This window comes from Grammomys surdaster, unplaced genomic scaffold, assembly GCF_004785775.1.
Source record: "Grammomys surdaster isolate TR1022 unplaced genomic scaffold, NIH_TR_1.0 338, whole genome shotgun sequence".
NCBI classification, from domain to species: domain Eukaryota; kingdom Metazoa; phylum Chordata; class Mammalia; order Rodentia; family Muridae; genus Grammomys; species Grammomys surdaster.
Window position 1 is genome coordinate 2,592,776 of NW_021604757.1, and position 12,406 is coordinate 2,605,181.

The following is a 12,406-nucleotide window of genomic DNA, read 5'->3' on the forward strand; positions in this document are numbered from 1 at the left end:
AGACCCAGGATGCTATAAGTACCTCTTCATGGCAGCTATGAAAAAAGAGCCTTGTAGGTCAGAAGCACAGCTACCAACAAACACAGCCCAGGTGCTAGGCTAGTGCTCGCCTTCCATTGGGTATTTCTTAGACAGACGTCTGAGCCTAGGGCAGGCAGAAAAGCTGAGACTCACCATACCCTCACTTTTAGCTTCTTCTGGGATTATTGCTCTAGCTGTACTCTGCAATCCCTACAGGAAGCAGGACCTGCCTTAGTCTCCCACTGAACTAGTATTTTGTTTCTACAATGCCCCAGGTTTCATTAGTGGATTAAGTGAAAAAAGATGCTTAGTGTCAGATTTCTATTTTCAGTGGTCCCTGGGCTACAGCCATTAGCAGTTTAGTCCTTGTGGCTCTAGTCATCTGAAAGTGATACCCTACTCCTCAATTCTCCTTGGGCAAACGAGCAGATTTCATGGGGCAGCATTTTTCTCCAGGACCCTTTATTTTCACTCCAAATGTGCCCCAGACACCATGGGCAGAATTAGAGAAGGCATGTGTTCTACAATAAGACTCTAAGAGTAAGGGTTTTGTCTTCTTTTGCAGTTATGTGACGTACATATCTGTTTTTGGGTTTGAGGATGTGAATACAGATATGAGTGCCCACAGAGACCACAGACATCAGGTATCCCTGGACCTGGAGTTGCAGGTGATTATGAGCTGCCTGATGTAGGGCTGGGAACCAAATTCAGGACCTCTGTAAAAGCAGTATGTACTCCTAACCACCAAGCAATCTCTTTAGCCTCTGTCTTGTTTTGACTGTATATAAAAGCTGAAGACATGTAACAGATCAATGAAAGGCTGCTATGGTTAAGCAAAGATCCAGAGACCCTCAAACACAAGACTTTCCGACTTTAGCTTACCCAGGCCGCTCGCTGCTCCTGCTATTTGAGTGGACAGTGAAGACAGTTTCATTTAGCTGGTCCCAGTAGTACTCGATGCCAGAGTTTAAGGCCCTGATGATCCATTGGGAAAGGTGAGAAATAAAAGGTGAAAGGTATCAGAGAGGTGGTTAGGAATTCTTGACAAGTCCTGGTCTTGGGGGCTGTTGTGGGGTGGCCCATTCAGAAAGAAGAAGGTCCAGAAAGCTCCCTCAGTAGAGTGGAGCATCTCATATATCTTGACTAGCCCAAATGCCTTCAGTAGGCTTCTCTTTGGAGCCAAGAGGCAATTAAAAACACCAATATAAGATATGCAGCATGTTTCAAGTATCTTTCAGAAATACAATTGTACAGACAGTGAACAAGAGGCTAGAGGGGGACTTACTGGAGAAATATATGCCATGGACAGCTACCAGAAGAGCTCACTTAGTCCTCAAAAAGCAGACACTTGTGCCCCTGAGTTCTTTCCGATTGACAAGGGGTCATGATGAAGAATGGAAGTACCTCAACAATCTTATCTACCTTTAGGTGAATGGCTGTGCCACTTTCTTTTTGTGGATGGAGAATCTCCTTGGACAGGGTCAGCAGGGTAAGCTGTCTGCAGGGTGAACGGTCTGCAGTGTTCCCTGGACTGCCAAGTCTTATAAGGCAGCTTCTCCCCATGCCAGAAGGAAGCAGTGACCACTTGGTTTTCTACACTGACTTGTCATCAAAACCTACAGTCCTAGATGACAATGTAGATCTCTAAACACAACTGCTTCCTGGAATTCAGTACTAACAAAGTGCCTATTTAGCATGCATAAGGCCCCAGGTTAAATCTTTACCACTACAGACACAGACTATCTTTCTTTGAAAGATCCATCCCAAGCCAGGCTGAATGGTAAATAACTATACTGCTAGCAACTTGGAAGATAAAGGTAGAAGGATTGAGAATTCCTAGCTAGTCTAGGCTATAGGAAACTCTATATCACAAAATAAATAAGAAGAAAATTAAAGATCTTTCACTGATGAAGTATTGCCTTGTAACAGACACTGTGGTTGAGAACAGGGTGCTAGTGATGGCGGTGACGTGTAGGAATAAGAAGTGGGAAAGAGGGTTGGTTTTTAAAGATTTCTTTTTATTTGTGCACCACAGGCATGCTTGAGGTCTCTAGAAACCAAATAAGGGTAGGGTGCTGGATCCCCCAAAACAGAAGTTACTTGTTATCAGTTGCCAGGGGAGTGCTAGGAATTGAACCTGGGTTCTCTGAAAGAGCAGCAAATGACCCAGAGAGACATGCTGGTGCAATCATGGCATGAATGTTGTGGAAGTAGCCAACCCCTCAATATCTGGATTTAAGTTATTTAAGTTCACCCCATGAAATGGGACCCATACCTGACACTGCTAAGTGGCCAAAAACCTGAGACTAATAGTCAGTTGGCCTAGAGAAAACCAACACTATCGTCTGTTAAAAGAATATAACATTAAAATGACTCCTAATGATACCCACAGACCAATGCTTTACTCTGCCACCATCAGAGCAGCTGTACTTGATGCAGTAGATGATAACCAACACAGAATCCTCAACGAGACGATGTGCAGGGAATATAAGACTTTGGAGCACTCATTCCCAAGTGGAATGTCTTCATCAAACCCTTCCCCTCAGAGATCAGAGAGCTATACAGAGGAAGTGGAGGAGAGATTCGAAGAGCTAGAGGTGGTGGATGACTCTAAGGAAACATTATTCTCCAGCTATAACAGGACTGATGCACATACAAACCCACAGAGACTGTGGTAACATGCACAGGACCTGGACAGGTTTAGGCTAGATGAGGTCCTAGTGCTGAGAGGGGGAAAGTAGACATGGTTACCACTTCTAGCCTAGAAGCCACCTACAATGATACCTGCTTGCAAAGAAAACGTTAATTTTCTCCAATGAAGTTTCACTGGGTATATTAACCACATTTCAAGGTAGGGTCCCATGCCCAGGAGCAGTCGGCCAACACAAAACAAGCTCAGTGATATTTTTGTAGACTTTTGTCTCATAGTGCTTTGTTTGGGTACTAGTTTATATCACTGGTCTTTTGCTTGAATATTCTAGTTTCCATTTATATGATTTTGTGTGTGTTTGTTTCCTGCTTTCTTTCTTGGAATTGGGTGAATGGGGAGGGTCTGAAAAGAGTTGGTGGAGAGGAAAAGTATGATCAGAATATATTGCATAAATATTTTTTTTCAGCCGGGCAGTAGCAGTACATGCAAATCCCAGCACTCAGGAGGCAGAACCAGGTGGCTCTCTAAGCTGAAGGCTAGCAAGGTCTACAGAGTGAGTTCTAGGACAGCTAGGACTACACAGAGAAACCCTGTCTCACAAAACCAACCAGCCAACCAAACAAACAAACAAAAAAAAGAAAGAAACAAAGAAAGAAAAAGGAAAAAAATCCAATTAAAATAAAAAGAACAGCAAGTGCTCTTAACTATTGAGCCATCTCTCCAACTCCTCCTAAAATAGACATTTTATATTTATTAAATTTTATTAAATATTGATTTAGTGTAGTGTGTATGTGTGTCACATAGTATGGCAGGCATGCAAAGGTTTGAGGATAATGTGTGGGAGTTATACCTTTACCCACTGATAGATATATCTAACCAACCAAGCAAGTTTTTAAAGATTTATTTATTTATTATATATGAATACATTGTAGCTGTCTTCAGACACACCAGAAGAGGGCATCAGATCTCATTACAGATGGTTGTGAGCCACCATGTGGTTGCTGGGATTTGAACTCAGGACCTCTGGAAGTGCAGTCAGTGCTCTTAACCACTGAGCCATCTCTCCAGCCCCCCAAGCAAGTTTTTAAAAGTTCACTAATTAATCAGATCTTGTAGACAGCCTAAATGATATCTAAAACACCTCACAGTTCTCCTAAACAAATTAGGAAATCAAATTCCTGAAAATCTCTGCTCTTCCAACTTCATATTCTAGACTCCAACACCAGTGTTTAGAAGGTAGACATGGTTAAGGGAGGCCATCAGGATGGGCTCTAACCTCATAGGACTATGGTCTAACAAGAGGGAGAGAGGACTCTCTCTTAGAGACATAGTAATGGCATGGTGAGATGGTAGGCACCTATAAACAAAGAAGTCAGACCTCTCAGGAAACCTTTGATGGTTGGCATTCCAACCTCCAGAACTGTAAGAAAATCAGTATCTGTCGTTTAAGCCAGACTCTTAAATCTATGTATTTTGCTAAGGCAGCTTAAATAGATTAAGATATATTCTAGTATGTCAGTTTGGAACCTGGGGGCAGTGTCACTCTCCTTTGACAACAGAACATCCCCAGGGAACAAGAGATGGAAGTCAGGTAGAAGAAGGTGGGTTTGGGGAGAAGTTATGAGGGGCTTCTTTTCCAATCCTGTTGAGTCAGCACAGGCATGGATGATAGGACTACACTGGAAGGCTGGGCTGCCTCGTGCAGAAGGCAGCAGAATTGGGGAGACCCCAGATCTAGTTGTACAGAGGCTGTCACTCTGGATAGAGGCTTCACCTGAGGGAATGCTAGCTTCCTCTTTCTCTGTTCTCTTACATGCTTGTATACCTCATGCTCACTGGACTTTTATTTGGACCCCTCTATAAAAGTACAGTCTGATTTCAAAGAGTTACTTCTGTGGGGTCTAAAGACTACTGGAGGACAAATGAGAGAGGTAGCCTTGCATTAAGAAAAGGCAAATGGCCAGAGGCAAACTGCAGATCCTCTCAAAATAGCACTTTTGGATGGGCAAATCCTAGCTGCATTATGTCTATGTGAAGCCAGCTGCCAAGAAGCTTTTGATGTACAAACTTGTCAAGATGTATTGACAGGTTGCAATACCATGTGGGCCTTTGCCAAATCCCTCTTCTGTAATTCCTGTTACTCAGGGTTAGTTAGTGACAACAAACTGTTCACACTAAACCTACAACAAACCATGTACTGTGTGACCAGGAACCTTCTTCCTATCTCAGAAAGGAAAGTTTGGAAGAACCAGTCTGTTCTGGGACCATCAACATGACACTAGAAGCCATGGACTCCCACAAAAAACTCTAATCAGGCTGCATGTACCATCCCTTAAGAGCTGGGGACTGGGCTACTTACTGAAGACATCACAGTTGGGTGTGAATTACAGGTGTATACCTAAATTCCTAGATTCTGGGGGGGTAAAGATGGGGAGGGGGTCTTGAATTTGAGCCCTGCCTTACTCCTTTGTTTTTGTGGCTAGTGAGCCTGACAATGGCAAGGCATGTTTTGGACTCGATTTCATATCTGGGTACTGTACTAAAGGATCAGAGTTGCTGAGAGCTTTTCTGATGACTAAATGTCACTGATTCTGCCTTTTGGTTAAAAGAATAATTTTCATCCAGCTCTTTCTTGGGACTTGGTAAGGATGAATGAGTCACTATTTGTTCTAGGTTCTTCTTGGGAGCTAGACAAACATACAAAGGGATAAAGACTGGGAAGGCCTACCAGGGGCAGTGTTTCAGCCAGACTTCTACACAGCACCCAGTTCTCTTCGGCAGCCTCTCTAAGCTGTGCTTCTGGGTGTGGCTCAATTAGTTTCACTGCTGGGGCCCTCCTGGGCTCCTCAAATAGAAGGAAAAGCCAGCCTTGCTTTCTCAGTGATCCCGATGTTCTGTTCACATGATTAATCTGCGACTCAGAACTTCCCAAATTCTTTTTTTTTTTTTTTTTGGTTTTTCGAGACAGGGTTTCTCTGTGTAGTCCTGGCTGTCCTGGAACTCACTCTGTAAACCAGGCTGGCCTCGAACTCAGAAATCCGCCTGCCTCTGCCTCCCAAGTGCTGGGATTAAAGGCGTGCGCCACCACCGCCCGGCAGAACTTCCCAAATTCTTAAGAACATTCTTCATCTGATGTTTCAGGGATGACTCTGACAACTGCTTCCAGGAAGACTGGCATTTATCTGCACCATCTCTATAGGGAGGGAAAGAGCTGGCACCTGGGTCTCCTGGCTAGCCCAAAGGAGAGTCTCAGTGGAGGTTCTGGATCCCTTTTACATTTCAAAATATGCATTCTCCCTCCTTGGTTAATAATGCTTGATTATAATTACCATTCATACTGGTAGCTCCCTCTGACAGAACTGAGGCTTTATAAGGAATGCCATCCTTGCCAACGTTTCAGGTGCTCCACGCTCAGGTTACTTCTCTTCTGCCAACCCCTATTCTGCCTTCCAAGCTGATTCTAGAAGCAGTGGTGTAGTACACATCTCCCCTCACCCTCATTTACAGGGAAAATCCAGAAGCCAGCCAGTGATCCTATACACCCCACTGTGAGAGTCAGTGGTGGTGGCTAGGCTGGCAATCAGCCACAGGCACAGCAGCTTGGAAGTAGTGAGGTACAGCTCGTTACCAGGAAGGGGAAAGGGCATTACTGAGGTTATCTGCCACCATGGTGTGACAGCCTGGTACAGGCCCTCAAGGGACAATCTTTTCACTAGTCCTAAGAGTTTTTTCCTAGGGCAAGATGGGCTATTCTTTAAAACCTTTATCTATTGGCAAGTAGGACTTTACAATCACCAAGAGATACCCAAGAAGCTTATTCCCAGTCTTTGAGCTTGGCAAGAGTACTGAGGCTGAGACAATGGAAAAGAATCAAGAGCAGCATTGAGAGTACAAAATGCAATGCAGCTGCCTGTGCCTGGACAAAGGCAGACAACCACCTGTTTTGGGGGAGGGCTGCAATCTTGGCCCAGCTGGTGGGCTAGATTCTGTGCCCTTGTGAATGGGTGTGCCAGGGAACTGCGTCACACAGGGACAGGCAGCAAGCCTTAAGCAGCTGCCTATGAAACAGACTGGCACTCTGAGCTCCTAGTCCTCTATTTGTTCTTAGTCTAGGTAAGAGGCCTATCAATCAAAGATGTCAACACTGGCTTATCCTCCTATTTTCCAATGCTCTAGACACCCGGTTCACCTAAATAGGACCTAGAGGTCTTAGGGAATTATAAAAGCATGGGTGTGTTCCTGTGGTGTATTTTTATGAAGGAAAGAATATGGTGCTTTTTCTAAAAAAGAAAAAGGAAAAAAAATAAAGAAACAAGAAAAAGGGAGCTGATTTTTTTTCTCTTTCCATGAGTGTTCTGAGAACTAAACTCAGGTCATCAGACTTGAGATACAGGTCCTTCACTGTTTGAGCCATCTCAAAGGCCTTGTTTTATGCTTCATTTTTTGAGATAGAGTCTTGCTATCCAACCCATGTTCAAACTCAAGACAATCCTCTTGCTTCAGCCACTTGGGTGCTGAGATAATAGGTATACATGGCCCATACATGGTTTTAGAGAGGTTTTTTTTTTTTTTTTTTATTAGAAAAGGCTTAAATATCAGTTGTAGGAAAGAGATCTGAATTAGAAAATCATAGGCCCAATTCTAACAGTGATTTGTGAGCGGGCCTAAGATAACATTCTTACTTTGCATTAAGTAAAAATAAAAGATATGAAGCTGGCTGAGCTTTAAGTCCAGCATAGTGGAAAGGGCTGTGATGGGGAGTTTGAGGGAATCTAGACTACAATGTGTATCAAGGTCAGTCAGCCTCGGCTACATACTGAGATCTTGGGGGTAAATTTACAGAACTTAAGACAAAGTCTCATCCACGCTAAATATTTATGAGACCCTAAATTTCCTGTCTTATAGCTACAGAATCCCATGCGATCAGAATAAATAGCAGAACCATAACTGGTGGGTAAGTTACCCCCCACTTGGTCTGGGATAGGGCTATTTTATGGTCTAGTGTCCATTTTATTTAGGAAGAGGCTTGAGCTCCTAGAAGCCCAAGATGGTTTAGGCTCACTGAGACTCTGAGATGTGGAAGACAACATATGGGGAGAAGAGAGAAAATAGAGGCCAAAGCCACCTTCATGTTTGGCTGAGATGTCTGTGACTCACACCAAATACGTGGGCTAAGGTTTGAAGCATGACATCTAGGAGGAGGGGTGACGACAAACTAGGTTAGAGAGTGCCTCCGGAGGGGAATCACTTTGAGAGGGAGAGGGCTAGAGTACTTTGCTAGGGACAAAGGTGAGTGGTGGGAGCCAAGGATAAAACCAGACTGTGGAAGAAACAGGTCTCTGAAAATCAGGAAAAGAAATGCCTATAACTATAATGTTGGTATGAATAAAATTATAGTCCAGAATCCTATACCAATTTTGGAAAGGATATCTACTAGATTTATCTTAGGAATTCCTAAGAAGAAATAAGATAGTCAACTTCATGTGGTTTGAGGAAAAGAAGCATTTGAGAATCCACACAGATACTGGACAAGAGACAGCACACAGAAAGGGCACAAAGTGATAGGTCCAGCATCTGTACTAAAAGTAGCTCAGAGATGTAGGCTTTGTTATGGAAAGACACAAGCAAGTAGTGAGAGAGCCTTCCTGGACACAGAAACGTAGGAGTAAGTAGCAGCCAGAACAAGGTCCTCTCCCTTCTACAAGAGCAACTTCACTGGGTCAAACTTAAACAGCAGCCTCTTTTGGGGAGGGTATCCAAATATTCAAGACGGAATCAAGGTACTGCTGGTTGTAATGAACCAGGTTTTCTCTCCCTAATGCCACTGTCACCACAGCTGAGAGTTGATAGGGTCAATCACCAGATAACCTACCAGACCATAAGAACTGATCCAAAACAGGAAAAGCAAGCAACCAAACAAACAACCAAAAATACCCCCACACCAAGGCCCCACCAAAAGCACAAAGGCAGTGTGGAAGGTGGGGATGTAGATCAGCTGAAGAATGGTTGCCTAGCAAATTAATGTACAAAGTCCTAGTACAACATAAACTGGGTGTGATGTCACATGGCTATAATCTCAGCACTGGAAGGTGGAGGCAAAGAGGTCAGAAGTTCACGATCTTCCTTGGTGATATAAATTCTGAGGCTATACTGGAATACATAAGATCTTATCTGGAAAAAATAAAATAAATAGAAATAAAGACAATGTGGGCAAAGGCCAAAGGCCTTGCACGACCAGTCACAACAAGCACTCTGTTCAACACTCTAGAAGACTGCACCAAGTGAAGAGCAGCATTAGGGCAGCCTGGAGACAGAAGTGGCATTTAGTCAGCTGGAACCCCGCAGTGCCCCACGCAGCAATCAGCCTGCTCTGCAGTGAAGCAGAGCTTCATACTCTCCACCTGGCTGGGTCTAGAAACTGATAATAAATCAGGCTGATTCCAGGATCTTGAGTATGTGGCTGAAGAGGCCTCTATCCTTCAAAAAGCCAGAGGAAGGGAAAAGGGGGTCATTAGGTCAGATGTGCCCCTGCTCCCCTTTTCTTTCTTACTTCAAAATCAGAGAATAATCTCCGTGATTTCACACTGAGCCTTTCAGTTTGCTTCCACTATTCTGAGCTACAGCTTCTAGTAAAAAGGAGCAGGACACAGAGACAGTCCGTTGGAGACCAATAGTCTGATTAATTAGTTTGATTTATTTATCTTATGTGTATGTTTTTAAAGTGTATTTTATTATATAGCAAAGTTATGTTATATAACAAAATATTATTACATTTTATAATTTTATAAGTTATAATTTCATGATATTTAAAAGAAATTATTTTATGTGTATGTTTGTTTGCATGTATGTATATGCATGTGTATCCTGGTACACATGGAGATCAGTAGAGGAAGTCAAATCCCCTGGAACTAGAGTTACAAATAGTTGTAAACCATTACATGAGTACTGAGAACCTAACCTGGGTCTCTTGCAAGAGAAATAGTGCTCTCAACTGCTGAACCATCTCTTCAAGTTCCCAGATTTTTTATTTTTGGTGTGTGTGTGTGTGTGTGTGTGTGTGTGTGTGAGAGAGAGAGAGAGAGAGAGAGAGAGAGAGAGAGAGAGAGAGAGAGAGAGAGAGAGAGAGAGAAAACAAAGACTGCTCTCAATTTTATTTATTTGGGTTCTTTAAGACAACAGGGTTTCTCTGTTCAATAGTCCTGGCTGTCCTGGAAGTCACAGTTCAACCAAATTGGCCTTAAACTCACAGAGATCCGCCTGTCTCTGCTTCCTGAGTGCTGGGACTAAAGGTGTATGACACCATGCTAGCTTCAATTTTATTTAAGTTACTATCCGTTGCATTTAAATAAACATGACACCACTTGTTGAATTTTTCTAGAAAAGATTTTAAAAAGACCCTTTGATATCTACTCTTTTGCCTGAGGGCACTTTGCTATCACTAGGAAAACAGATAAGAAACAACAAAGGAAAATACAACACTGTCTAGAAAAGCAACCACTGAAAGCAAGCAACCACTGAAGTGTCTGGGTTTTGCTTTGTTTTGTTTTGGCTGTGCCAGAGACTGAACCTAAGAACTTACACGTCCTGGACTCTCACTGACCCACACTCTTGCTCTCTGTTACTCTGAAATTGGAGCTCAATATATAACTCATGATGGACTTGAACTCACGATCCTCATGCTTCATCCTCTAAAGCAGTTGGATCATATGGGTACCAGACTACCCAGCAACTAAGGGTTTTTTTGGGAGTATCTGGAATAAAGAGCTAACTTCATCTTGAGAAAAAAAGGTTCTTTAAGCAGCCTGGGAAGTTGTGGTGTAGGGACCAACATAAAACAGAGGAGGAATCTTTTTTTTTTTTTAAATCCCTTCTCGTCTTTGCGATAGGGTCTTGTTATATAATCCAGGCTTGTTTTGAACTTCATCCTTCTGCTTATCTTTTTCATGTACTACCTCCAATACCTCTCTAGTAGGTTTTGGATTGTGCATGTAAAAGGACCTACCTATATGGCCAGGCCTACAAGTAAGTACTATTTTGTTTAGGCCTCTATTCAGATAGTGTCCATATCCCTCCCCACCCCTCCTTGAGCAACTAACTCACTCTGGTCGGCAGATCACCAGGTCTCCTTTGTTGGTGCCATAGGCCAAACCCAGCCCTGGCTCAGGTAGCCAACGGGCGGAGTTGATGCTGACGTGTCTCCGCTGGTCAGCAGGCATGGGGTAAAGGACGTTGAAAACTCTCTGGATGGGAGACAGAGAAGAGAATGGGAGGAGAAACAATTTGTTATTAAAAATAATAAAATGCAAGGATCAATTAACCACAGGGAAGGGAGGAAACTTTAGGCTGGAATGGGCTGACTTTCAACTCATATTTGAGACTCTGGGAAAGGAGGAGTGGGAGCCCTTTCACTTTACAGAGAGCAAGGTCTCTTTTAGGAGTACATTTAGCTTTCTTAGCCTCTCAGTACTCAACTCATCCCTCTGACATCAAGACTTTAAAGGCCTCACCCACAACCCACTACACTGGCAAGGACTGGCTATAACTTCCTTCTGACCAGCATAACCAGTGAAAGGCAACCTGGGCTGGTAGTATTGTTACTATGGAAACCCAGATCTCGCACAGTAATAGGGAATTGGAGGTGATAGGGGGGTGGGAGGGGGTGACAACATTAGAGAACATTCTTAATTCATCTAATTAAAAGCACTGTTAAAACTGCTATTGTTAAGGAAACCCAGGAGGTGTATTCAGATGTGGGGAGCAGAGCAGAGGGGATCTTCCACTTGTGAGTGCCTTCTGGCTTATATAAACCACTATTAGATGGATTTCCTTCTTCAAAGGCAGAACCTTCCCTTTCAGTGACTTCTGTCATCTTCCCAAGCTACTCTGTCCTGAGGGTGACCTGGCTGCATGTAGAGTTTGGGCTGAAGGGAAATCCAGCTATAAGGTCTTTGACATTGACCTGAGAATCATTTCAAAAGAATCTTTGGGTCAGAGATTGAGACAGGGAGGAGAGAAATGAAAAGACAGGGACATTTACTTGGACTTAACTTTGAACCCTCATGTGACTACATAACAACTTGTCTTGATCTCAGCCTACAAATCTCCCACATTCAAGGCTGAGAATACAGAGCGCTTGCCTAAGCACGAAGCTCTGGCACCACATAAATTTTGCTTGGTGATATACAACTGAAGTCCCAGCACTCAGAAGGCAGAGACAGGATGACCAGGCATCTTTCAGTATAGAAAACTAAAAACTAGCCTGAGTCACGTGACATTTTATCTTTAAAAAAAAAAAACAGAAAGAAAAGTTTTGAGCTACAATGTGCTCAAAACTTGCCAAGCATGACAAACCCCTGGGTTACATGCTGAGTACTGCAAATGTCAGGGAAATGGGGGGAGGGGGGTGACAGGATCAACCAACCACTACTATACACAACAACACACTTCCATTCAAGTAACTAGGGAAACTTAAGCGTTGAGGAACATAAAAATTGTCTGGCATGGCACAAGCTTATAAATGGTAGCTGCTGATTGATACTGTTGCTGGGAACATTCATCTAGAATCTTTAAAAAGGGTCTGTGAATGGACAGGGAGACTCATCTCCTCTGTCTCTTCTCAGTTCTCTCTGCTTATGTTCTAGCCTCCCAGGCTTTTAAACTATCCAGCAGGGATAAACTTCAGAAAGCAGTGTGTGTGTGTGTGTGTGTGTGTGTGTGTGTGTGTGTGTGTGTGTG

General features: G+C 43.3%; 1 protein-coding gene across 2 annotated transcripts in view; it reads right to left on the minus strand.

The window, feature by feature from the left end:
• Positions 1 to 12,406, minus strand: part of Ambra1 (autophagy and beclin 1 regulator 1) — a 185,991-nt gene that overhangs the window by 7,615 nt on the left and 165,970 nt on the right. For both annotated transcript variants that reach the window (XM_028778469.1, XM_028778470.1), the window contains 2 exons: positions 10,772 to 10,911; positions 904 to 996 (listed from right to left, as the gene is read on the minus strand). In XM_028778469.1, coding sequence (XP_028634302.1) covers positions 904 to 996; positions 10,772 to 10,911 — 233 coding nt within the window. The remainder of the gene's footprint in view (positions 1 to 903; positions 997 to 10,771; positions 10,912 to 12,406) is intronic.